Source organism: Myotis lucifugus, unplaced genomic scaffold (assembly GCF_000147115.1).
Source record: "Myotis lucifugus unplaced genomic scaffold, Myoluc2.0 scaffold_38, whole genome shotgun sequence".
Lineage (NCBI taxonomy): Eukaryota > Metazoa > Chordata > Mammalia > Chiroptera > Vespertilionidae > Myotis > Myotis lucifugus.
In genome coordinates this window covers 760,832-786,035 of record NW_005871086.1, presented here as the reverse complement: position 1 = coordinate 786,035, position 25,204 = coordinate 760,832, and the positions used below count along the sequence as shown (strand labels likewise).

The 25,204-nt window shown below is 48.9% G+C and overlaps 3 protein-coding genes across 12 annotated transcripts; 2 read left to right on the top strand and 1 right to left on the bottom strand.

The window, feature by feature from the left end:
- The first annotated feature begins 589 nt into the window (after nt 1-589).
- METTL17 (methyltransferase like 17) lies at nt 590-7,276 on the top strand. Of its 2 annotated transcripts, XM_014454699.2 has the most exons (14): nt 590-693; nt 830-983; nt 1,072-1,206; nt 2,789-2,870; nt 3,126-3,207; nt 3,527-3,600; nt 4,056-4,150; nt 4,785-4,855; nt 5,049-5,156; nt 5,430-5,498; nt 6,162-6,212; nt 6,473-6,565; nt 6,773-6,957; nt 7,032-7,276. In XM_014454699.2, exons 1-14 carry the CDS (start codon nt 613-615, stop codon nt 7,135-7,137), a joined length of 1,386 nt encoding a protein of 461 aa, XP_014310185.1. In that variant the 5' UTR covers nt 590-612; the 3' UTR covers nt 7,138-7,276. The 2 variants fall into 2 exon arrangements, with proteins under 2 accessions (XP_014310185.1, XP_014310186.1); XM_014454700.2 differs by lacking the exon at nt 6,473-6,565.
- A 751-nt stretch (nt 7,277-8,027) lies between these two features.
- Nucleotides 8,028-16,122, top strand: SLC39A2 (solute carrier family 39 member 2). 2 transcript variants are annotated; one of them, XM_023752875.1, is made up of 4 exons: nt 8,028-8,622; nt 8,800-8,930; nt 9,167-9,217; nt 15,751-16,122. In XM_023752875.1, exons 1-4 carry the CDS (start codon nt 8,508-8,510, stop codon nt 15,820-15,822), a joined length of 369 nt encoding a protein of 122 aa, XP_023608643.1. In that variant the 5' UTR covers nt 8,028-8,507; the 3' UTR covers nt 15,823-16,122. The 2 variants fall into 2 exon arrangements, with proteins under 2 accessions (XP_023608643.1, XP_006087483.1); XM_006087421.3 differs by lacking the exon at nt 15,751-16,122 and adding an exon at nt 9,659-10,581 and having other exon boundaries at nt 8,373-8,622.
- A 263-nt stretch (nt 16,123-16,385) lies between these two features.
- On the bottom strand, nt 16,386-24,553 carry NDRG2 (NDRG family member 2). Of its 8 annotated transcripts, none has more exons than XM_006087416.3 (17): nt 24,450-24,553; nt 23,443-23,509; nt 22,605-22,685; nt 22,227-22,268; nt 21,732-21,837; nt 21,383-21,503; nt 21,138-21,200; nt 20,178-20,238; nt 19,875-19,961; nt 19,633-19,689; nt 19,355-19,458; nt 18,819-18,863; nt 18,445-18,496; nt 18,143-18,190; nt 17,842-17,877; nt 17,614-17,665; nt 16,386-17,384 (listed from the first exon to the last, which is right to left on the bottom strand). In XM_006087416.3, the coding sequence occupies exons 3-17, from the start codon at nt 22,677-22,679 to the stop codon at nt 17,218-17,220; spliced, it is 1,116 nt and encodes a 371-aa protein (XP_006087478.1). In that variant the 5' UTR covers nt 22,680-22,685; nt 23,443-23,509; nt 24,450-24,553; the 3' UTR covers nt 16,386-17,217. The 8 variants fall into 8 exon arrangements, with proteins under 8 accessions (XP_006087478.1, XP_023608640.1, XP_023608641.1 ...); XM_023752872.1 differs by having other exon boundaries at nt 24,485-24,519; XM_023752873.1 differs by lacking the exon at nt 19,875-19,961.
- Nucleotides 24,554-25,204: the final 651 nt, after the last annotated feature.

Genomic DNA, 25,204 nt, shown 5'->3' with positions numbered 1-25,204 from the left:
TCTATCTCATAGGATTGTGGGGACTAAATGAGGTAATATTACGTGAAAGTGCTTGCCACCGTATCTGGAATATAATGATCTCTGTGTTAGCTATTTACCTAAGGGGCCTGGTTTAATATGAAGAGAAGCTAACGTAAAAAAAAAAAAACCCACAAATTTATTAACTATCCATTGTTGTTCTCTTTAGTCGCCTAAATCTGGCTTCTATCTCATTTTACCGTTACTGCATTCTCTCGGAGGTATGGAGGGTAAGGGGACTATGACTTCAGAGTTCTCCAGAGAAAAAAAAATCAAGGGATGCGGCAGTTAACTCAGGGAGAAAACAGCTGCTGTCTGCCACACGTCCCTGCAGACCCCGGGGGCTGCCCGCCCCGGGGATTTCAGAACCCGGAGACCAGTCCCAACCAGACCACGCCGCGTCACGCTGGTTACCTAGAAACCGAGGCCCAAGACCCACCCAAGTCCCACCGAGCGGTTTATTGGCTATTAGCAACCACTCGCTCTCCTCATTGGCTGATGCCTCCCGTGCCGACGTTCCGCTGGGACGTTCGCGGCGGCAAGACTCAAGGTCACAGGCAACCACATTTCCGTTTCCGGGTCGCATCCGGAGTCATGGCGACTGTAAGAAGCCCGAGTTATCTGTTGACACTAGGCAGATGGCGCCGCGGCGTGGGAGTAGCTCCCCAGGCCCGGGTGAGTGCCCGCTGTCCCTGCTCTCGGCGAGGCTCTGGGTCTGGGGAACAGCCCGGCCCCGAGCGGCCCCTCCCTGAGCGAGCGCCCGCGGCCTTCCCCGCGGCCCCGCAAGCTGCTTTTCTTTCCCGGCCTGCAGGCTCTCGCCGCCCTTGTGCCCGGTGTATCCCAGGTGGATAACAAGTCGGGTTTTCTGGGGAAGAGGCCCCATCGCCGGCACCCGGGCATCCTGAAGCTGCCGTGTGTGCGGCTGCCTCGAGCGCTGGCTGACGCCGCGCAGTTAATGCTGCTCGGTGAGTGGCGGTGGGCGAGGGGAGCGCGAGAGGAAGCGGAGCCTGGGCCTTCGTACACCTGACGCCGCTTTTCCTTCTTGCACCGCAGACAGTGCAGTGCCCAATGTGGAGAAGCAGGTGCAAGCATTGACCAATTATCTCTGGAGCCGGCATTTACCTGTAGAGCCAGGGGAGCTGCAAAGACGGGCAGAACATCTTGAGAAAAAATTCCTGGAAAACTCTGGTAGGGTTTAAGAATCATCAAAGAGTAGTTCAAATCGAAATAGTGAGACATGAAGACCAAGAAATTATTTTAGTCTCTCAAATAGGTATTGCAGTTTCTTGTTTGACTTTCTGGACAGGACAGTTATTACAATGATGCCTTACTAAGAGAAGATAGATTATTTCAGAGATTGCCCTTGGGGCTTTGGTGAAGGTCAAAGAGTGCTTTTTTTTTTTTCCCTCCAAATCCACTGGATTAGGACTGTCTAAGTTTTTATTCTGAAATAAAGCCCCTGGATGACTCCTTATCTAGTGCTGAAATCTTCAGGGATAGAAGAATAAATATAATGCATTGTCATTTTCATGATTGTGAGCTCCTTCATATTACAGACCTGTCTTTTATACATCTTGTATTCCCTGTACTTCCCATAGTACCTGGCTCATGATAGGCACTCAATAAATAAAATAGTACTGAACTGAACAGACAATTATGAGACTTAAGATTTCCAAGTCCTGCCGAAACCGGTTTGGCTCAGTGGATAAGAGCGTCGGCCTGCGGACTGAAGGGTCCCAGGTTCGATTCCGGTTGAGGGCATGTGCCTGGGTTGCGGTCACATCCCCAGTGGGAGATGTGCAGGAGGCAGCGGATCGATGTTTCTCTCTCATCGGTGTTTCTAACTCTCTATCTCTCTCCCTTCCTCTCTGTAAAATATCAATAAAATATATTTAAAAAAAAAAAAAAAGATTTCCAAGTCCCGTTCCTCCCTGTAGGAACTGTGGAGACGTCACAATCTTAAGTTTTGGGGACGTGAGGAAATCCACAAAATATTGTCCTTATCCTATAACTTTTTCTTATCCTCACCAGAAGATATGTCTATTGATTTCAGAGAGAGAAGGAGGGAGAGAGAAACATCAGTCGATTCCCTCCCTTACACACCTGACTCGGGATTGTACCCACAACCTTTTTGGTGTACAGCAGTGGTTCTCAACCTTCCTAATGCCACGACCCTTTAATACAGTTCCTCATGTTGTGGTGACCCCCAACCATAAAATTATTTTCGTTGCTACTTCATAACTGTAATTTTGCTACTGTTATGAATCGTAATGTAAATATTTGATATGCAGGATGTATTTTCATTGTTACAAATTGAACATAATTAAAGCATAGTGATTAATCACAAAAACAATATGTAATTATATATGATTTTTCCGATGGTCTTAGGCAACCCCTGTGAAAGAGTCGTTCGACCCCCAAAGGGGTCGCGACCCACAGGTTGAGAACCACTGGTGTACAGGATGATACTCCAACCAACTGAGCCACCCGTCCAGGGCTCCTTTACATCTACCACATTTCCCTTCAATATAGAACAAAACCTGTGGGATGGGATGGATCAATTTAAATAACCTGCTATTAGAGACAAATACTATCTGATACACTGGTGCTATAGATGGAGATCGTTGTTATTCTTACCTGAAATTTTTCTCTATGTTTGGCTTCTCTTTTAAGTTTTAAGGCTTTTCCCAGGTGGGAGTTGGGGAGGATTGGGTAGGCATTATATTCAGATACTAGATTTGAGCCCTATTCTTCCTTGTTCTCACCCCAGACTCATCTCAGACAGAGGAGAAACTTCGTGGAGCAGTGCTGCATGCCCTGCGTAAAACTACCTACCATTGGCAAGAACTGAGGTAAGGGGGACTGGAGGGGCTGCAGAAGGAAGAGAAGTTTGACTTTTGAAGGAGAGTTGGACGAGCACAATTACATAGTTTTCTGTTTCAAAAAGCAATCTGGTTTGTCAGGCTTCCCTGGACTCTTCTGTGTTGCAAAGTGAAATTGTTGACCTGGAAGAGCCCGTTCCAAAAATTTCATTTCCTAAAAATCTAGAGGTACCTATGGGATAGAGGTTACTGCCCAGTGGAAATGACTCTGATTTTTTCTGGCAGCTACAATGAGGGACTGAGCTTGGTGTATATGGCCGCAAGACTGGATGGTGGCTTTGCAGCAGTCTCCAGGGCATTCCATGAGGTGAGGATCCTGCAACTTCCAACCTGAACCCTTTTACCATCAGTTCCCTTATTCATAAAGTAGTCTTCTGGGGTAGGATTCTTGAGACATTTCATGTACATTTTTTAAGAGGCTCTTCTTATCCTCTGAAAGGATATTGTGACCCAGAAAGGTTTAGATTCACTGTTTTAGGAGCTTCCTGTTATGTAAAGTATTTATATTAAATCTCAAAATACAGTCACCCTCTCATACCCTCTGTCTTGGTCTCCTAATTCATTTCGCCAAGGCCCTAAAAAGCATCTACTTACCCTACTGTGTGGGGTGTTGTATATTTCTTTAGATCCAGACTCAACTTCCAGAGTTCCAACCAAAAACCCTGATGGACTTTGGGTCAGGTACTGGTTCTGTCACCTGGTGAGTATCTTTCTCTGTCTCTATCCATTCTAGCTCTAGAGAGCCATGCTTACACAACACCAATATCAAGAGACTGGGGAACCAGAGGAAGAATAGGAAAGTTGGGAATTCAAATGTTTCTTCCCTCAGAATGGGCAAGGCATGAGAAGATAGATGGATTAGAGTCAGAACTTAAATGTTAAGTGATAAAAGACCCACATGTACAAAGATAAAGGAATTTAGTGTAGGGCATAAGTTTTACATATCATCAAAATTATTTTGCCTACAGTAGTTTTCTTGAGTCTGCGTTTGTTTGTTTTTTTAAGGAACTGTAAATAAGAAAATAAGAAAGTTAGTTTTTCCAACATTTTAACATAGCATTCTGTTTCCCCAGGGGTGGGGTTCAGGATAGAGGGTTCTCTTGTAGGAATGATTCTTTGTCATGAGAACTGGTGATTTATATTTTGTCATCTTAGGGCTGCTCATAGTATTTGGGGTCAGAGCCTACGTGAATATATGTGTGTGGACAGTTCAGCTGCCATGTTGGATTTGGCAGAAAAGTTACTGAAAGGTGAGGACAAGCTATAAGGAAGGACTTTCCCAAAGTTGAAGGAGTTAAGAAAGCAAAGGAATACTGGAGAGAGTATTTTATTCTGGAGTAAGGGAGAGAGCTAAAAGTTACAGATGAGTTTGGTCTCCTTCCAATTTTATGGTCAAGTGGGGGCGTAGGGAGGAGGCTTTACTGGACTGTGAATGGGTTGGGAAAGATTAACAGACAGGTTTCCCAATATTCTCCCTGACCTTTTTAATATTTGCTTACCCTATGCATCTCACTCTCAACTAGCATTTTTCTTTATTCTCAGGGCCATATTTCTTACCAGGATATCACTTCAATTTATATTTATACACTGGCAATTTTCAACTTTTTTCATCTCATGGCACACATAAGCTAGTTATTAGAATTCAGCAGCATGCCAAAAAATATATTTTTTGCCCGTCTGACAAAAAATAGGTATCATTTTGACTCATTCACACCATGGCTATTGTTTTGGCTGTCATTTTTTTATTTGACAGTCTAAGGGAAAAGAGATCAGTGCCCCTCACTAAACAGTCAGGTATTACATGTTTTAAACATTCTTGCTGCACACCAGTTAAAAATCAGTGCTATACACTCATAGTTGCCACACCTCTGCTTGTCTTTACAGGTGGTTCAGAAAATGGGAAGCTGTATATTCCAGGTGTCTTTTTCAGACAGTTTCTACCTGTATCACCTAAGGCAAGTGGCAATATGTAGAGTATGCTAAATGTGGAATTTGGCAGGTGGAAAACTGCGTGGCCTCAGCATTGCAATCCAGCATTAAAAGTTAAAAGATAAAAGACAGCAGAATACATTTAGGGAGATAGAACTTTATTGTGCTCTAGGAAGGGCGAGATGGCAGGTCTGTCATGTTCTTTGTCTTGGTCCTCAGGTACAGTTCAATGTGGTGGTATCAGCCTTTTCCCTAAGTGAACTGCCCAGCAAGGCTGACCGCGCTGAGATAGTCCAAACCTTGTGGCGCAAGACAAGTGATTTTCTGGTGAGGAAAAATCCACTTTTCCCTTCAAGTTTTAAAGCAGCTTCTTGGGTTTCATTCCTTTCCTTCTCTACATTGGAGCTTGTCTGCATCCTCGACCATTTTTTCTCCTGCATAGATTCCTTTGTCCCTCTTTTAGGGTCACCATCCCAATCTTATATGTGATGCCCCTTCCTTTAGGACTGCTGTTCCATCTGTGAATGCTCTTACAGAGCTACTGACATTTGTGTTTTCATGTAATTCGGGGCTTCTGCTCATTTTCCCCTTTGTGAACAGATATTGGTGGAGAATGGAACAAAAGCTGGGCACTGCCTTCTCATGGAAGCCAGGGACCTGGTCCTTAAGGTAAGGTTCTTTCTCCTTCTCTTCCCCCAACCCCTACCTATCTGTCACCAATTACCAGTACTCCCTTGAAAACTGAAAAGACTGTCGTACAAAGTAAGGGACTCTCGGGAGAGTAGACGTGTAAAGTCATTATGATGTAGGGTGGTGGTTAGCAAAGTAGGGCCTGTGGATCAAATCCGGCCTGCCAGGATTTGTATGAGCCAGGCTTATTTGAGTGTCTGTTGTGTATGGCTGCTTCCACACTACAAATGGCAGAGATGAATGGTTGGGACAGAAACAGATTTTGCCTACCCTCTGGGCCTTTAAAAAAGTTTGCTGACCCCTGACCTAGGACATGGCTGAGCCAAAAACCTTATCTCTAGGACTGTATGAACCAGTATAAAATCATGAGTTTAATTGTCCTGGAATGGATTTTTTTGAGAGTGGAGGTTGCTGACAAGAAGAGCACCATTCTATGTGCCAAGTTCCTGCCTTTCTCCTGCTGCAAAGAGAAAGTTCTTTGTTTGGAGTATTAGAGAAGTAGCCAGCTTAACTCAAAGAACATAGTTAGTAATTACCAGAATCGGATGTTAAAGGAGTCCTCAATTGACTGAGAGCAGAGATTGACTTATGAGAATAGACCCTACAGGCCCAGCTTAACTTTTTTATTTCCTTTGATTTCAGGGAAAGGAGAAGTCACCTCTGGACCCTCGACCTGGTTTTGTCTTTGCCCCAGTGAGTATTGCTTCTGCCTTTCCCAGCATGCAAAGAGCTGAGCTCAGCTGTGTCCAGGGCAAGTGAGAGGGCAAAGCTAAGCCTCCCTCCACTGCTTTGTGTCCTGATCCGATTTCTTCTTAGTGGATCCCCTGCTCTCCCTACCCCCTACTCCTGTGCTCCCTTACCCCTAGCCCTTCCTGACCCTAGCACCCTTAGTTTCCAGTTTTATGATCTGTGGTTCTTTCATCTTACCTCATATTTTTCATGTGTGTTTACAGTGTCCCCATGAACTTCCTTGTCCCCAGTTGACAGCCTCTAAGCCCCTGGCCTGTAGCTTTTCCCAGGCTTACCATCCCATCCCCTTCAGCTGGGTATGTACCTGGGAATATGGCAGCAGGGAGGAGGTAGCTTGGGAAAGCAGGATGAAAAAGAACCAGGTGGGAGGAGTTGGAAAATTCCGAGAGCGTTTGTAGGGCCTGAATGTGCAAGACCTAGAATATGTAAAGGGCTACAGGAATGGGGGTCAACATTTTCCCCACATCTTTTCCCCAAAAACAGTCACTCTATCCTTACCTCAGAGCAAGAAGCCAAAGGAGGAAAAGTTCTCGATGGTAATCCTTGCCCGGGGGTCTCCAGAGGAAGCTAATCGCTGGCCCCGGATCACTCAGCCTGTCCTTAAGCGGCCACGCCATGTGCACTGTCACCTGTGCTGTCCAGATGGGCATATGCAGCATGCTGTGCTCACAGCCCGCCGCCATGGCAGGTACGGAGGCTGTGACCACTATTAGTGGGAGGTGGCAGGAACCCACCCCCCACATTGACCTCTCTTTTTCATAGGGATTTGTATCGCTGTGCCCGTGTCAGCTCCTGGGGAGATCTTTTACCTGTGACCACCCCGTCTGAGCTTCTTCCGTCCCCTGTTGAAGATCCCCCTGAGAGTTAACAAGGATGTGTAACAAGAGTTTCTTGCATTGTGCCTGCCAAGGCTAAAGCTACCTGGTATCCAGGATGGGAGTGCTTTTACCCCTATATATCTGCATTTGTTTGAAGTTTTAATAATTAAAAGTTTTCAAAGAATGGGACTGGGTCTTGTGATTCTTAAAAGGTATAAATGTTAGTCATCACGGCCTATCCTGTAACAAAGTGAGTCCTCAGAGATTCAGTGCCTGTCTCCCCACAGAAACCTCAAGCTCAGCCCCTCCTGTAAGAATACTGCTGCTTCTCCCAGAGACCGGGACTTCCCAGGGAAGTAATGGGTAGTGGGGAACGCCGCCCCCAGCGCTCTGAGAACTGGCTCAACAGGTCTCAGGGTAGTTAGACGGGCCACCTGGATAGGTGACCAGCAAGCAGCTGCCTGGCCTCTGTTTTTCTCCCTCCTTCCTTTCCTTTTATCTCTCTCAGGGTTCATCAGCTCCCCAGAGTTTGGCTCATGAGTGTCCTTCAAGAATTGATTCTTTCAGGATCAAATCATCCATCTCAACCCCAGCATATCCAGGCAGGGTCTTTCATTTACTTGGTTCATTTCTGTGTTCCCCTAGGCCTTGCTATTTCAGAGCTAGAGCAACTTTCTGTGTAATAAAACTCTCAGTCCCTCTCCCACAACGTATATCAGGAAGTAGGCACAGTCAGAAGCGGGAACAGTTTCAGTGTTGTAATACTAGAAATCTCGACTCCCATAGACATTTCCATACCTGGAGCTATTTTTCTGGGGTTACAGGCAAGGGGAGTCCCCTCATCTAGTTCCCAGAGTGGCAGCAGCACCACTCCTTAGCCCCACCTCCTTAACCCTGGTGGCCCCAAATCCCCTCTGAAAGGGTAAGGTTCAGGTATCAGCATAGCAGCCTATAAGACTTGCATTGGGGTGGGGAGGGTATGGAAGGCTTAGATCAAATATCCTGAGTGAGCCAGGACCAGATTGTCTCCAACACAAAATAGCTGGGAAGTAGCACCATAGACTGTGCCATTTTGGATTAGACGAGCCCCAGGCATGAACTAAGTCCACAGCCCTTGGATTAGTCATGGAACTGAAGAGAAGACAGAGCACAGGGCTGTGCCTGGCAGGGAGTCTGGAGTTTCTGGTTTTGGTGTGAGCCAGGGGAGGGGCCTCCATGTAGGGGGAGGGCGGGAAACTAGGGCTGGGCCCCAGTCGGCTATGCAAGGCTGTGCAATCAGGCAGCACAAAACAGAGAATCCAACAGCTTCCTGAAACTCAGGAGTGGACACTACAGCTTTGACCACCTAAGGCACCACTCCTGCTCCAAAGCTTGTAACTCCGTTTGTCATTCTGAGGTCTGCTTATCCTGTACCGCAAGGATGGAGCCAGTGCTAGGCGTAAAAATTGGCTGCCTATTTGCCCTGCTGGTTCTCACGCTGGTCTGTGGCCTTATTCCCATCTGCTTCAAATGGTTCCAGATTGAGGCAGCCAGAGGTATAGCCCTTCTGTATCTTTGTCCCCATAACCTGACTTCAACCCTATCACCCTACCCTGACACTTGCTCTGATTCTCTTGCCATCCCCATGCTTGGATGTTGAGTGCTCTTTGTTGCTCGTTAGTCACCTTTGTCCATCTCATTGCCAACTGGTTGTAACTCCTGCTTTTCATTAGGTCGTCACCGCCAGGTCCTCAGCCTCCTGGGCTGCATTTCTGCCGGTATTTTCCTGGGAGCAGGATTCATGCACATGACTGCTGAAGCCCTGGAGGGAATTGAGTCGGAGATCCGGAAGGTCACGATGCAGGTGAGCAGCTGAGGTGTAGGGCTGAGAAGCCAGATGATGAACAGAACCAAGGGGAGGAAGGGGGGAAAGTGATAGAGCCAAGGACATGGAACAATAGAGACAATGACAGCTCTTTGTTGTGTGGAATCATGACGACAGGTCAGATTAGCCTGTAAGGAAAGCAGTGGAGCTGAAGGGACAGGACAGGAAGCTGAGCTGCTCCACCCCTCATCTAATTTCTGCTTTTTTCTCTCTAGAACAGGACAGAGAGTGGGGGAAATTCTTCTGGAGATGCTAATTCAGCTTCTGTAAGTATCTCTCACACCCAACCTGGAGGGTGAGGAGAACCAGAGACTCTTCATACCCAGATCCTTTTGAGGAGAGGACGTGAGGAATACCAGGAATCCCTCTGCTCCTCAGCTCAGACACTGTAGGGAAAGGAGGAGCCAACCCCATACTTTGGGGTTTATGGAACCCCAGACAAAGCTCTGGCTTTACTCTTTCCTTCTTTCCCTAGACCCTTAGACATGCTCCCCATCGTTTTCCCACATTTCAACCTTACTGACACTGTGACCCTGGTCCCTCTGGTATTCTTGTTGCATGTCCGTATCTCCTCCAGGCTTCATTCGCCTACCCTTTTTAATGTTTTAGTCCCACATTACCCATTCTCTCCAGTCTCCCATCCCACCTCCGCACCTCCATCCACTGCACTTCCTTTCCTGTCCCACAGCCCCTCTCTCTGTTCCCAGACAGACTATCCCTATGGAGAGCTCATCATCTCCCTGGGCTTCTTCCTCGTCTTCTTTTTGGAGTCGCTGGCATTGCAGTGCTGTCCTGGAGCCCACGGAGGATCCAAAGTGCAGGAGGAGGAAGTGGGTGGGGCTCATGTCCTTGGACTCCACAGCCATGGATCTCTACCCTCACCCTCACAGAGTCCCTTTCGAGCCCTCATTCTCTTGCTCTCTCTCTCCTTCCACTCGGTGTTTGAAGGTCTGGCTGTGGGGCTGCAGACAACAGTCGTAGCCACCGTGCAGCTCTGTCTTGCTGTCCTGGCTCACAAGGGGCTCATAGTATTTGGTGTAGGACTGCGGCTGGTGCAGGTAGGCACTGCACCACGATGGGCCGTGTTCTGCATACTGTTATTTGCTCTCATGTCCCCCCTGGGGGTAGCCATAGGGCTGGCTGTGCCTACAGGGGACTCAGAAGGGGGGCAAGGCTTAGCCCAGGCCGTGTTAGAGGGTGTTGCAGCTGGTACCTTCCTGTATGTCACCTTCCTAGAAATTCTGCCCAGGGAGCTAGCTGGTCCTGAGGCCCCTCTGGTCAAGTGGGGCTGTGTAGCCGCTGGTTTTGCCTTCATGGCCTTAATTGCCTTGTGGGCTTGAGAGATTCCTGACTTTTTGATGGATCCAGGAGACACCTCCCAAAAGGCTTTGGTCCTCAGACATTTCTCCACTGAGACTAAGTGGCATTCACTGGGCATCATCCCCATGAACTGGATCCCAGCCTTTCCCACGTGAGATCCCATTGCTCATCCAGGGCTGAGAAAGGGGCGTTTATTTTAGGTTGAGTGCCTAGTCTTTGGAGAATTGATATAAAGACCACTGCAGATTTGACTCTTGTTCCATTTTTGCTACTGTGTGTAATAAATGTCCATTTTACCCTCCCCCTTCAAGCATGCTATAGTTCCTTTCTCCGGGTTGCCCAACTGCTGCCTAGTGGAGCAGGAAGTGGGGAGGGTGAGTGTTGGATACAGTCTTTTCTTCTGGAATCAGAGCCCCTAGCCATTGTGTCACTTGCAGCCATGTCCCTCAGACATGGGAGCATTGCTGAAATTCCAACAGCCCGCTCCCACCTTACCCACAGGTGTTGAGATCCTGAGCCAGAGTTCCCAGCATTTAGAGGAGAAGAGGTTTAAAAACAGAAACGGTGGGGATCTAGATTTTTTTCTGCACTAACCACACCTACCCCACTCCCAGCCGCCCACATGTCCAACAAACTCTTCAGATTAGGCTCAATGGAGCCTACTTCACCTGGTTTCTATTTTTCATTCTGAGTCCTGTGTGGCTTCAGGGACACGATTGCTCTTTGAGCCTCTGTCTCATTCCAGCTGCCTTGTGCTGCGGGATTAAGAAGCAGTGTGTTTGGAAAGAGAGAAAGGCTCCAGATAAATTCCAAGGGTGATTACTTGGCTCTGCCGAGACATGGTGACTTTCCTTCTGCCTGCCCTACCTGCCACTGTGCCTCTGGTCCCTCCCCAATGGGCCATTTGCCTTTCAGGCGAGTAACCCTACAATGTGCTGCTCCTCTTAAAAACTGCACAAATAAAACAACTGGTTATCTGGAATTGAGGAGGAGCAGGACGGCTATGACCCTCGAGGTGGAGGAATGTCTCAGACTTGGTGGAAAGACAGGGAAAGAGGAGGTGTGCCCTGTGAGCTCAGGCACCCTCACCAGTTTGCCCCTTCAAATACTTTCCGTGTAGAAGCTCAAGTGGCCTTAACATGGGCAAGGTCTCCTCAGTTCCATTCTCATCTCATTTCATTCCTGTCTTCTGTCCTTCCCATTCCCCTTCCCACAGATTCAGAATAGAAACCTCCTCACCAGCCCAGCTCACGCACCCAGGGATCAGTGAGAAGCCAAGCTAAAAGCAAAGCTAAATAAAAATGATGAAGTAATTTCCCTGACGCCCAACCTATTCTGCTTCCCTTTAGTGCTAAATGCACTCACACGTAACACAGAACAGGGCCTAGTATGTTGTCATGATGATAGTTTCCACATGGAACATCCGCTATGTGCCAGGAACTCTACTGTAGCTTCCACATATATTATCTCCCCTTCCCAACCCTGCCTGGTAGATATTATCCCCATAGAAAGTCCAGGGAAGCACACTCTGAAGTTAAATAACTTGCCGAAACCGGTTTGGCTCAGTGGATAGAGCGTCGGCCTGCGGACTCAAGGGTCCCGGGTTCGATTCCGGTCAGGGGCATGTACCTGGGTTGCGGGCACGTCCCCAGTGGGAGATGTGCAGGAGGCAGCTGATCGATGTTTCTCTCTCATCGATGTTTCTAACTCTCTATCTCTCTCCCTTCCTCTCTGTAAAAAATCAATAAAATATATTTAAAAAAATAAAAAATAAAAAATAAATAAATAAATAAATAAATAACTTGACCACCTAACTAACTAGGCTTCAAACCCATGTTTCTGTGATGCTAAGAAAACCTCAATATACAGACTCTCTTCTTCTTACCTTCCCTTCCTCATCTTTACCTTACCTGTTCCTCCTGTCTTATGTGTTAGGGTCTCAGGAGAAAGCAGAGAGCACATTGGATAATTGAGGCAAGTTTAATAAAGAGAGTGTGTAGAAGGTGTGGCCAGGATTAGGACAGAGCAACAAGTGATGATGGACCACCATGGGGCTGAGTGATAGCAATGCTGTTACCTGGGCTGAAAAGAAGGAGCAGTTACCAGAAACTCAAGAGTCATCCATTAAGAGCTGTGGCCCTTGGTAGAAGAATACAGCAGCCTGCAGGGGCTCCATAGGAGGAAGCAGAGAAATACCTTCACTCTCCTACTCTTGATCTACTGTCCTGTCTTTTACTGGCCCCGCCCAAACAAAAGCCAAAGGATAAAAACATCTGTTGGTGCATTGCTGATAGATCAGCCTGAGGAAGCATGGGTCAGAAAGAAACCTGGAGGGGCCAACAGAAAATGTCCAGCATCAGTTTCTCTGCTGCTTTCAACCTAAGTGATCTTGCCAGGACATTCAGAGGATGAATTGGAAAGGACACGATTATATGGACATTAGAGAGCTATTTCTGGTACAGAGGATTTGTAGACTATAGAAAGGAGACTTGAGGAGAAGTACATTAGACTCCAGGGCTCTTCATGTGTTTCTGGGTCACTGACGAAATCAGCATTTGAGGTAAATGAGCAGAGGTCAGGAGAATTCAAGTAGAGTGACTCATGTGTTTTGCCTCCTCCCAACCCAGGAGCACTTAGACTCCCTTTTAGCCACGTCTACTTTCAGCCAGCAGTCCTTTCTTTCCTTCCTATGACCATGTCCTGTGCCCAATATCCTTACCAACCAGGACAGGAACCATGGCTCCATAAAGGTAACATCAGGATCTGGAAGAGAAACAATCTTGACTATTTTCAAAAGATCCCCAGCAAGGAGCCAGAGAGGGCTGTAAGGGAGCAGAAGATGAATGTGATTTTTAAATGAGACTGAAACAAGGAAAGATGCAATAAGAACAGGCATGAGAACCACAGGAGAGGAGGGAGAGCTGAGTTCACTAGGGCATGGTGACTGGAAGCCAGAATCAGGAGTGATCCTTGATTCAGCCTTGAGAGACAGGTTGTAACTGAAGAAAATTAAGATTATGAGTTAAACAATAAAAATAGGAGGGAAGATATGTAGGATGGGGAAAAGGATAAAAGTAGAAGCTAGTTGGAATAGTCACAAGAAATTTTATGTGGAACAGTTTTCAAGTCTTAACCCCTGTTCCCCATCCTCATTCTCCACCCCACACATGGATTGTTTATTATATATTTAAACAGGAAAAATAGAGACTTCTGACTGCCCTGCTGAACCAGATTTCCATTTTTGCACCAATAAATGGCTCTCTGAAGCAACCCCTTGCAGCTCCCACCACCTGCCCTCTGCTTGCAGGTTGAAGGTTAGGTTTGGATATTGCGGTTGTAAGGTGATAATATGTGACGACAATGAGATGGGGAACCGCATCAAAGAGAAACCGGTTTAGTAAATGTACCAGAGCAGGGTGGGAGGTCCCTCAGAGAACAAGATACACCCAGGACAAAACCCAAAGAGCTGTAGGCAAACTTGTGAGATCATTTATGCCACTTCACCTATCCCATGAAGGACAATTTTCCAAGGTCTTGCCTCACTCACGACAGGACACTGTTTGTTGATTCTGGCTCTGATACTTGGAATACAAGGACTGGAGGCCAGAATCAGAGGGGGTTGGTACATGTGGGTGTGCCAACCAGTCAGATACCCTCAGACTCCCCCACTGACCTCAGGGAGGAGCCCATGGACACTACCAAAGGTGAAGCAAAAGGGGTGCAAACAGGGATGCTTAAAGTTTTGATTATTTCTTTTTTATTCTATTTTGTTAAGTTGCTATTATTAGATTTGTTAAATGTCAAATACACAATGCATTCTACTTTTGCTATATATTTATCCATCCCACGTGCTAGTTTCACTCTGTACTTCAGAGAATTACCCTTTAAAATTCTCTTCATGACTTCCACAGTTTTCAAGTGGACATTGCAGTGCTCTCATCACTGTATTCTTCAGTTTTATTCTCCTTTCCAGTGAGCCATCTCTTAGCTATCTTGGACTTCTGTCCCTACAGTCAGGGAAACACATTCCTTGAGATTGAAAGAAACAGGAGTCCTAAGGCTGAAGCAGAGACAAAAAGTAAGGAGTTTGTGGTTCAGCTTCTATGAAGTCACCCCCCTTTCCTGTGAGCCTCTGAGCTCTGATCTCAAGAATGGACAGGAGCCACCACGTGGTATCAGGCCTGCACTATGTAACTACTGTGTAGATTCAGGAAGACCATGGGAGACTCAGGAAGGGAACTGGGAACTGGGGAAAGTGAGGAGGAACCATGATAACCACAGGGGGGCACTGCGTCCCCATGGGCTCGCCTGGAATGTGTAGGACCAACAAAGTAGAGAGGTCAGCCAAGGACAGCACACCCCTCTCCCTGGCACCCAGCAGAGAGCCTCTCTCCCTCTTCCTAACTTGGGCTTCTTATGCAGGGACATCTATAGGCAAGAGACACACATGGTTGTCACCCACTTCATATACCACCCCCATGGCAGGTACATACACACACACATTTTACACAGAAATGAGATTTTTCTCCCTCTTTCAGGCCTGCTAGCCCTGGCCAGATAGCTCAGTTGCTTAGAGCATTGTCCCAATACACCGAGGTTGCAGGTTTGATCCATAGTCAGAGCACATATAAGAATCCACTAATGCCCAGCCGGTGTGGCTCAGTGTTTGAGCATCAAAACGTCACAGTTCGATTCCTGGTTAGGGCACATGCCAGGGTTGTGGGCTCATCCCCAGTTGGGGGCATGCAGAAAGCAGCTTATTGATGATGCTCCTCACTGAGGTTCCTATCTCTCTATCCCTCTCCCTCGCTCTCTAAAAATCAATAAAAACAGTTTTTAAATCAACCAACGAATGCATAAATAAATGGAACAACAAATCGGTTTCCTCTCAAAAATAATAAATTTTTTAAAAACAAGATGAAAATCTATTTTATTTTAAAAAAAGATTACCCTGCTAACATAACAGTGTTTGCTGTGCAGTTGAATGTGCTAAGATCCACCTTCCCTTCCATAAGGCACAGCAGCAGCCATTGCCAGTCAAGGCTGATGCTGGTTGGAACTCTTTGCCTTTTCCTCATGTTTTGTCTACCTAGGAGCTAGTTATGGCAGTGATTCCAATTATGCAGTTTCTTTTCTTTGGTGTGACATTTAAGCACCTGCTGCCTGCCCTGTGCGTGGTCACCAAACACCCTCACCCGTCCTGATCCTGGCCTACTGCATTTAAAATAGTTCGGTGCCATGAGAGTGATGAAATGCTCAAGCATCAAGAGCATGTTCCATGCCCCACTTCCACGTCAGTGTGTCAGCGCTAGACATCAAGCTGCATTAGTCATCAGGTCTGTTTCACTGAGGAAAGTGAATAATTGCCCATGGGGTTTCTACAAAGTAATCTGGCAAATGACCTTGTACTATTCCATCCACAGTACTCTGGACATTAATACTATAAAGTGCGTCTCAATTTTACTTCTTGTGCCCCAAGAGCCCAAGGATCACCTGCAACAGCCACAAAATACCTGAAGTTCTCTTGATGATTATTGTTCATAATTGTTGAGAAGGTTCTCAAAGAACCACAGATATAGTCTAATTAACTGCCCAAACTTGGATTTATGTGGAGGAGGAATTCCTGAGAGGAAATCCTGGTTGCTGTGACTCACCTGAAAAAATCTTAAGATTGAGATCAACTGAGCAACCTGCATGAGGTGTGGTCTGCTGATCGTATTGAATCGCCTAAAATGGAATCTAGGTGACCTCACAGAAGATCCTGCAGGAAGGTGGTCACAAGATGTCCTTGAGTACTTCAGTTGGCTTTCTGCACTTCCTTAAGATTATGATGTTGGTGACATCTCTGAAATCCCATGGCATTTCTCAATAACTGATAAGGAAGTCTTCTAAGATCTAAGTAGCCCCTCCTGAAATGTGAAGATATTATCAATATCAAGGACAATATCATTGTCCATTCCATTGAATAAGGGCCGGTGACTGTGAAGTCACATTTTGTGAAGTGTCTATGCTATGCAAGCCCCCTCCCATGGTTTGTGTCACTTGGAGAAGAGAATGTGAGTTGGGCAGGGATGGGGTAGGAAAGGGGCATGATGCAGGCATACTGAGACAGAATAATAGTGCTCAGATTCCTCTATAGTTTATTGTTACAGCAGAAGTTGTGGGAGACAGGAGAGCACCCTCCACACATAACACACTGTGGTCAGAGCCCCAAGGTAGCCCTTCCCACCCCTATGCCAAGCCACAAGCAGCCCTGCCCCGGCTTGGCCCCCTTCCCCTCCCACTTTAGACACACACTGTCTAGACAGCTACCAAAGTTAGTGGAGCCAATGGCCCCAGGCCCCTTCCTATTGCCCAGCTCCAATCCTTCCCTCAAATTTGTTCATTGCCTATCACCTCCCAGTCCAACTTCCATTCACACACCGGATATTTCTATCACATCCTGAGGACCACTAACCCACCAGCAAGCCTCCCTGACACATTCATTTAGGCCCATATCCTTCAGAGATCTGAAGGGTTCATGAGAAGCCATATCCACTTTGGTGAATGGAAACCCAGCACCAAGTCCCTTACCCTTGCAATGGGATGAGTAGGGAGAGTCTGGGGCAGGCACCATGGACATCTACAATGACCACTTATCCCTCATCCATGAACACCTAGATTAGGGAGAGGAGGACACATGCCCTCTCCACCTTAACAACAGAATGAGGGAGAAGGATCATTTAGGGGTCTGAGTCCCTAAGCGATATTAGGACAGCTCTCCCAGGAGCTGAGGGGTATCACAGGTTAGAGGTCAAAGTTAGGGTAGCAATCAAAGATCAAGGTCATCTCCCCACATGATCTGCCCATCTTCCCTTGCTCACTCTGGCCCAGTGTTCTACACACCTCCCAGGTTAGTGCTGGGGGAGGTGAGGGCTGGGTCCCACACTAGGGCAATAAGGGCCATTCAACAGGAGACCTCCATGGTGTGCCCTGGGGTCCCTGAAGGGAGAGTCCCAGACTCGCTGCTCTGGGACAAGGTTCGAGCGCGGGACCGGCTGCCATCAATGGATGCCGCACTGGTCAGGGAAGCTGTGCGAGATCGGGACAGGCGAGTCATGCAGGATGAGGCCACTGTGGAGACATAAGGATAAGCAGGCAGTCAGAGAGGAGTAGGGGAAGAGGGGCTGGCAACTCAGCGTGGGGTGTGAGAGTTACAAATGGGGCCAGGGGTCAATGAGCTTGATTTGGCAGATGGTGGTAAGTCCAGGAATTAGCCTAAATGGTTCCTCCCCTCGGTGGCCATCCCACATCCTTGCAGCAATCCCTTGTCCTCATGATAGCCTCTGACCCCCATACTCACTGTAGCCCATGCCTTGCAGGAAGTACTTGAAGGCCTCCGTCAGCTTGCCTGGCTGAGGAAGTAAGATGAGGAAAGGGAGACAGTGATGAGAGGGAGACAGTGATGTGAGGTTATGAGCTGAGCGGGAGCCCAAGGCCATGGCAGCTTGGGGATGGGATGTGTGGCAACGGGTATATATATAGTTCAGTGACACTAATATCCCCTCCCCGGATGGCTGGGGATACTCACCTGAGTCAGCTGGGGCTGACCTCCGGAGTCGGCCATCTATTCAGGAGAGAACCCCCAGAAAAAGTGATACACACATGAATAAAGTGAGCTAGCCAGGAGGTAGAAAAGATCTCTCTTCCCTACTTCCCCACTCTAGGCCCTTAGGGTTTTTGTTTGTTTGTTTGTTGTTTGTTTTACTTCATCCACCCCACTTACTCTAGGCAGGACCCTGGAGGCCTAGAAGCTGATTCTGGGATTCAGGATATACAGCTCTGGACAGGGGGGCCAGGAGTCAGGCTGTGCATGGAGTAGGGTTACTGACCTTGAGGAACGAAGTCTGGGTGGGGTCCAATTTTGAATTACATTCCACCTGGAGTAAGTAGGATGCTAAATGAGTGAGGTCACACTCCCTCTGGTCCCTCCCATCCAAGGGACCCTAGGACTCAATCCCCAGTTCCTTTCCTACCAGCCCCTACCCATTTCCTTCTTAAAAGGAATCAACTTCTTATGCACCAAAGTTGCTCTCTGTGTCCCAAACAGAGCTTGCCTCCTGGCAAGATAACCCTCTAACCACCATCCTAAGACTCCAACCCTTCCTCACCCAAGCCTACATTCCCTACTGACCACTGCATCTTCATGGGGTGCCTGGTCTCCAACCACCAGCATCACAGGGCACCTAGAGGAAAGGGTCAGGGAGGAGGTGATGAGCCCCTGGTACTCACTCACCCACCTCTTCCCAAAGAGCAGCCAGAAAATGTCTGGCTCCAAAGAGGAAGCAGCCCTCTAATCCCTACCACCCCACCAGGAGGATTCAAAGGAAAAAGACCTAGACTGCAAGCATGTCAAACTCTGGCTGCGAGTTTGACATGCTTGACCTAGAGGGTGGAGGTTTGCTAAATGGGATGAGGTGGGAGGTAACAAGAAAACTCCCTTCTAAAGGATACAAGCACCTAGGGAAGATCCAGGGAGAGACAACGCTGTATCACTTAAAGTCTTACTTGAGGGTGATATCACCTCCACGCTCAAAGTTCAGGTCTCGGCGGCTGGAGAGGGGTAAAAAGAGGAGTAGGAATGTTAGGCAGGCAATACTATCCATCTAGATATAAGTTATCTCTCCCATAAGGAAACTATCTTCCTCCCAAAAACTACAGTCAAATATTGGTGTTTAAAGTGGGGACCCAAGGGGAAGGTGGTAGGCTGGCCTCAAGTACAATCCCTATAGCCCCCAGGTCCCTGGTCAGAGGGTAATGAAGGGGGAGGAAAGGCACAAGGACAGATCATCAGCATCTGGGAATCAAAACTTTCAAGGGAAGTAAAGAGAAAGGGGGAGCGGCAGCGCCTCACAATTCTTCTCACTGGGACTGTCCCGCAGCTGTCCCACTTGCACACCACATCCTGCCCTCCTTGCACATGGTGTACTTTCCAGACTTCCCTCTTCTCTCTGCCTCCTCATCACCCCCAGTCACTGCTTCTAAATTGTTTTCACATGCACACGTGCGCACGTGCACGCACACACACACGCACAGTCACTCACTTGTTGTAGCTGTTCCAGTACAGTTCAATGTTCTCTAGGTTGGGTGCATGTGAAATGATATTTCTATACTTTTGTATCAACTCAGAATTTCCAGACAGCTCTTCCTGAAGGAAAGAAGAGGGAGAAAAATTGGGGTTGGGAAGAGAAGCCAACGGTTACCGGATGCAAAAAGTCAAGCCTTCTTCCCTTCCCAGATCCTGTCCCAGCTAAGGAAGTCACCCCAAGCATCCAGCTCTCTGCTAGTCCCCTCTTTTTCCTCCATCTCCACAACCACTTACCTGGCTGAAAAGATGTGCAAGTATCATCTCCGGAATGGAAGAGGTGAGGCCTGTTAGCTGTGAGGAAAGGCATGTGCGAAAGCTCAGAACATTATGGGGAGACTCGGGCAAGTGACACACTTCTTTCCTGCTCTATGTCCCCCTCCTTGAAGTTCACAGGCCAATCAGTTATACTGGTAGAGCCTAACTGGACCCATGCAAGGGAACCCCCACCCTAGCTCAGCACACAGACCATTCCAAACCTTGTGGGCTGCCCAGTCCATCCAACCCTTGGCATTGGGATCAATGTTGATGAGGACAAGTCCCTCGACTGTATCCTGGTGATTAAGCTGAAGGGCAGCAGAAGGAAGGGAAATCAGAGGCAGGGCATGGTCTCATCCCCTCCCCAAGTTCTACCCACTCTTAGGCTCCCATGGGGCCTCCTTCCCCACCCTTAAACCCATGTCCTCCTTGCCAAATACACAAGAGCAAACAACACTCTCTTAATCAGCCTACCATGGGCCTTGGCCCTGCCTTTCCCTTATCTGGGGGCTTTTAGTTCTTACGGCATATCGCGACAAGATGTAGGCTCCAGCTCCAACACCAACTCCAATTATTGAGGAGAAACTGAAATGGAAATGTATGTCTACTTGGTGTCCGAAACTTTGGCTCTCTAAACACCTTACTCTCTGTCCTAAGGCCACAGGCATAAAGTACAGAAGGGACCTGGCAAGGAACTAAAAACTGACACTGGTAGTCAGTGTAGGTCCCAGAAGTCTTTCCCCAGCTCCCTCTTGGAGAGCTAGTGTCTTGAAAAGAAACACCCATCTGCCAACCAGCCAGACACAGTTTTCCTAGGTAGCTCTGTGTCCATTCCCAACTTTCAGAAGCTAGTTCAACTTATTCTGTTTTAATTCCTACTTCCTCTAGAGGAATGAGAAGAAGGGAATTGAAACAAGATATAAAAATAAGACACAACTTCAGTGAACAACAGGAAAAATGGGGTTAAAGAGACAAAGATGTGAGCCAGAGCCGTCTGGCGCCCTGGTGTCCAGGAAGGGCCAAGGACAGAGCCCAGGAGTGCACACCAAGGAGGCCTCACCTGGCATTCTCCTCCTCCTCCCTTACACACAGGGCTCCCAGTTCCCAGGTGTGTGTATAGAGGAGGGGGAGTGGGAGGAACAGAGACAGGTCTATCTGGTTCCTCAGGGATTATGTCACCCCTTCCTCTTCCTGTTTAGCTTTCTGATCCCTCCTCAGCCTGAGGCAGGGCCTCAGATAGCCCCTTCCTTTTTCTTTCCTCCATCCATTAGGGCTACTCAGCTGATTCAAGTCAGTTTTCCAAACCCACCCTTCTTCCTCTCAACAATCAGACTGGGAACATGGAGGAGAAAGGATATATCTAGGCTAGAAACCAAAACTCGCCCAGCAACTATGGTTGGACTCCTATGGTGGACATAGGAGTTCTCGGGGCCATGTTGTGCTGGAAAGAGAAATCTGGCTGGAGGGATCCCCAGGCTTCTCACTTTAAGTACTGCAGGATGCAAGGGATGGTGTCCGCAAGCTGGTCCAGAGACGGGTACTGATATCTGGGGAAGAGAGGAATGTTTGTTTTAACAGGAAAATATCAACCTGCCCCCACTGCCCCCATCTCAGGGTGTCCTCTCCCAGAATCACCACTGCCCTCCCTTTCCTCTTCCCCTGGTCCAATCTTCCCCACATCTGCCCTGTGCCTCACAATCTGATGAGGAGGGAGGGAGTTAATTCTCACCCCACAGGGTACACAGGAGCCCCCTCTTCCATCCCAGGGGCATCCACGTGAACCCGCACGAAGTTCTGAATGATTTCCTGCATGTCCCCAGATTGAAACAGCGGCTGGAAGCAAGATTTATCTAAAGAGAATCCCCAAAACCCCAACAGTAGAATCAGACAGGGAAAAGTGTCCCCAAGTCAAAACCCACCCTCTTTCATGCCACAGTCAGACTAGAAGAGAACTTCTTGACATGCCCCCTGGTCCCTTCCTGCTCATGAAGACCTTTCCCCTTCCACTGGGGGTTTACCCTCCCCACCTCCTCAGCCTCCTCCCAGAAAGAAGTGGGAGGAGAAGTGAAGGTCCTTACAGTTGAGTCCCACATCATGGTAGGTGAGTATCGCTGGGCGTTTGGGTTTGGGGGTACCATAGACAGTAAAAGTGACAGAGCCGTAAGGTGTCTCCACCGAGTGAGTCTACAAGGAAACAGATCACCATCAGGTAGGCGTTAGGTTGAGAGGAAAAGAGGCAGGAGAAGGAACTCCACAAAAGTTGGGGAATTGGCATGGGAGAGGGGCAGAGAGAGGCAAATGGAACAAACTATTAGAAATAGGGTCAAAAGGATTTAATTTAGGTAAATATAACAGTGGAGATGATTTTGAGGGTGGAGAAGAATACGGAATGACTGAAAAGCATCAAAGAACTCTGAGACAGAAGAATAAGGGAAGGAAGGGGAGCGATGGGGATGGGCAAGGACTGGATTAGAAGGAAAGGTAGCAGAGAGGGGAGCCAGGTAGGAGGGCCTTTCTTTCCTGGGGGAGAGGAGAGCCCCTCCTCCCACCCTGGAACTGCCCCCAGCTGTTACCTGTCCCCGGTCTAGGAGGATTCTGGCAGCTAACTCCGCCTCCTGGAGAGAGACACACACAGACAGATCCACACAGAAACACACAGCCAAGTAGAGTGGATAAACAGATGGAGAGACAGACACAGATAAAGAGAGGTAGGTAAAGAGACCAAAGACAGAAAGAGATGACAAAAAGACATGGAGAGGATTAAGATTAGTATAGTGACATGACAAAGGCCTGGACTCCCAATTGTGGTATATGGGGAGAGAAACATGGGGAGTGGTGGAGAAAGTAGGAGTGTGGATTAGAATGAGATTATGGATTTGGAAAGGCAGGAGATGGGAGGGATGCTTGGAGGTCTGGAATTGGGGCCTTGGAGTCAGAGGGTCTCTAATAACCTTGGCCATCTCGGGTGTCTGCCCTGGTAACAGCGGCTTCTCCTCCGTGATCTGCACCTCCTGCAGCTCCGTCATGGTGGCCTGGCAGGGTGAGAGAACACCAAGACTGGGCAGGTTGCCTCCACACCCTCCCATCTCCTCTAATACCTAATACCTTCTTCCTCTCTCAGAACAGGGCAATGCAGGGTGCAGGGCCCCAGGAGCTGATGACTCCAGGACACAGAGAGCCTCTCCTGCCCCAGCTCCATGTCCAGGCCACTGGGGGATTGGGGGGAGGGGGGGGGAAAGAGCTGTGTAAGAGGAACCGGGACAGCTCTTCTCTTCAGACTGCATCCCCACTGCTCCCCTCAACACCCACACCTTGAGACCCCCTGCCCCCTTTCCTATCCTGGATGGAAATACCAGCTGTGGGGCAGCAGGGCAGCTCAGGTTTCCCAGGTTATATTTAGGGGCCACCCCATACTCCCAATTAGGTAGGGAGTGAAACTAGTGGCTCAGTAACTGGCTACTCCACAGATACTAAGGGACAGGTAGAGGGAGTTCACAACTGACTGTGACCTTCAACTACAGCCCCAATGTCAGCAGCTCAAAAGGAAAGGGGCTAAAAATGACCTGAGTAGCATGGCCAAGAGAGGGGGGAGGGGGGGTGCGGACAAGAAAAGGGGGACAAGGGACATCTGTGTCCAGCTGACCGCATGTCTCCCTTCCTCCCAAGACTCTCTCTCCTTTCCCACTGTGAATAAATTAACAGACATTCAATATTAGGGGCGGGTGAGGAGCAAAGCAGCCGCAGACCGGCATAGTAAAGAGCCTGCAGCCTGGGGGTGGGGTCACTTACTGAGTTCCTATTGGCTGGATGCAGTGGGGTTAGGGGTCAGGGTTCTCCCTGCTCCTGGCTCTGGGGTCTGAGAAAACAAGGCAATGAGGTGAACGACACGGGAGACAGGCAGACCCTGGCTCTTCAAGGGACATAAAACCTCAGCCAAGACTTAGATGACCTGGGTCACCAATCTCCCCAAGTCCCTGAACCGTCCCCAGTTTCTACCCCTGAGTCCAGCGAACGTTTTCTCTAGGTTTCAGCTAGAACCCATGCAGGCGGGAGGGCCGGCGGGGCAACGCAGCCATCAGTCCAGGCCAGGGGTGGGAGAGAAGGAAGTGCTGATGTGGAGCAAGGCGCGTGGCTTGTGTCAGAGCCTGGATTCTAGTCCCGGCTCTGCCGCTACCCGTGTGACCTTGGCCCAATCAGTACTACTGGCCTCGATTTCCTATTTGCAAACTAAAAGTAGGAACTAGGGGGTCCCCAAGATTTTTGACAGCTCTCGAGAGATATGAGGACAGCAGAGCATGCCTGTTTCCCTCCGCCATTTAAAAGAAGAACTTTAAAAGCCCTGTGCCCTCGCTTCTCTCCTCCATCCAGCCTCGGTGTGGGTCCCACGAGTGGAGAAAGGCGAGGAAGGCGGTCCCACAATCTGCTCCCAGCCTCCCCCGACCGACGACCCCAAAGGGCCGGGCGCCAGCTGGGAGGACGGACAGGAGGGGTGGGATTGACCGGGCCCAGCACCCAGGACCTGCCCTATGAGTTCCCGGGCTGCCCTTCCTCGTGGGGACACACAGCCGCGCGACGAGCGGGGCAGCAGAGCGCCCTGGACGCTGGGCACCACCTCGCGCACGTCCCGAACACGCCCTGCCTCGCGGAGCCTCCGCCTTTGTGCGCAGCAGCCCAGCCCCGTCGCCTTGAGGGCCCCGACCCGCAGACGGTCGGCTCCCGGGGATCGAGACCAGGCCGCCCACCGCCCCGCAGGCGCCAGCCTGGCCGGGGAGCCCCTCGCCTGCCCCTCCCCCTACCTGCTGCAGCCAGGGCCGCTTCCACCTTCACTTGCCTTTGACTCTCCAGCCCTCCAGGGCTCCGGCTCCCCACAGACCCGCCCCCGGCCCGCCCCAGCCCGCCCACGGGCCGTCAGCTCCCCGCAGGTCCGCCCCCAGACCCCCAGTAAACACGCCCCCCTTACCCCGCCCCAGGCTGTTTGCAGCTCGGGAGGGGCATCGCTGGGATCCAAGGGGAACTCACACAGGAAAGCAAACTGTGGGTGCTCCGGGATAATGGGAGCAACCACACACTGGTTCAGAAGTGGCAAATATTACATTGCCCCTCTTATGATTTGCCAGAGCAAGCCATGTTGCCAACCCTAATGTAGGTGCACCAGAAAACCAAATTCTCTTAGGTGAAGGGCAGTGAGTGACAGAATCATCCAGTCTACCTCACTGTTTGGGTTTAGAAACAGGAGTAGGCTTTGTTCACTCTGGGCTCCCTAGTTTCTGGACTGGTCCCTTTTTATTTATTCTTGCCAACCATCCTATTCATCTACCTGCTTATCTCTAGGGAAATAAAGCTAGCAGTACTAACCCACTGACAACCCTGGGTTTCCAAAATCCCTTCTATGGCAGGCTTTGCTAGTACATGGGTGCATCTTCGGAGGTGAAGCAAGTGAACACTTTATCCACTATTTTGCCATTATATGATGCATCTTCCCAGTTTTCAAATATCAGTGTACCGGCCACTCACAGGGGCAGTACATGGACACACATTGGATTCCTGTGGA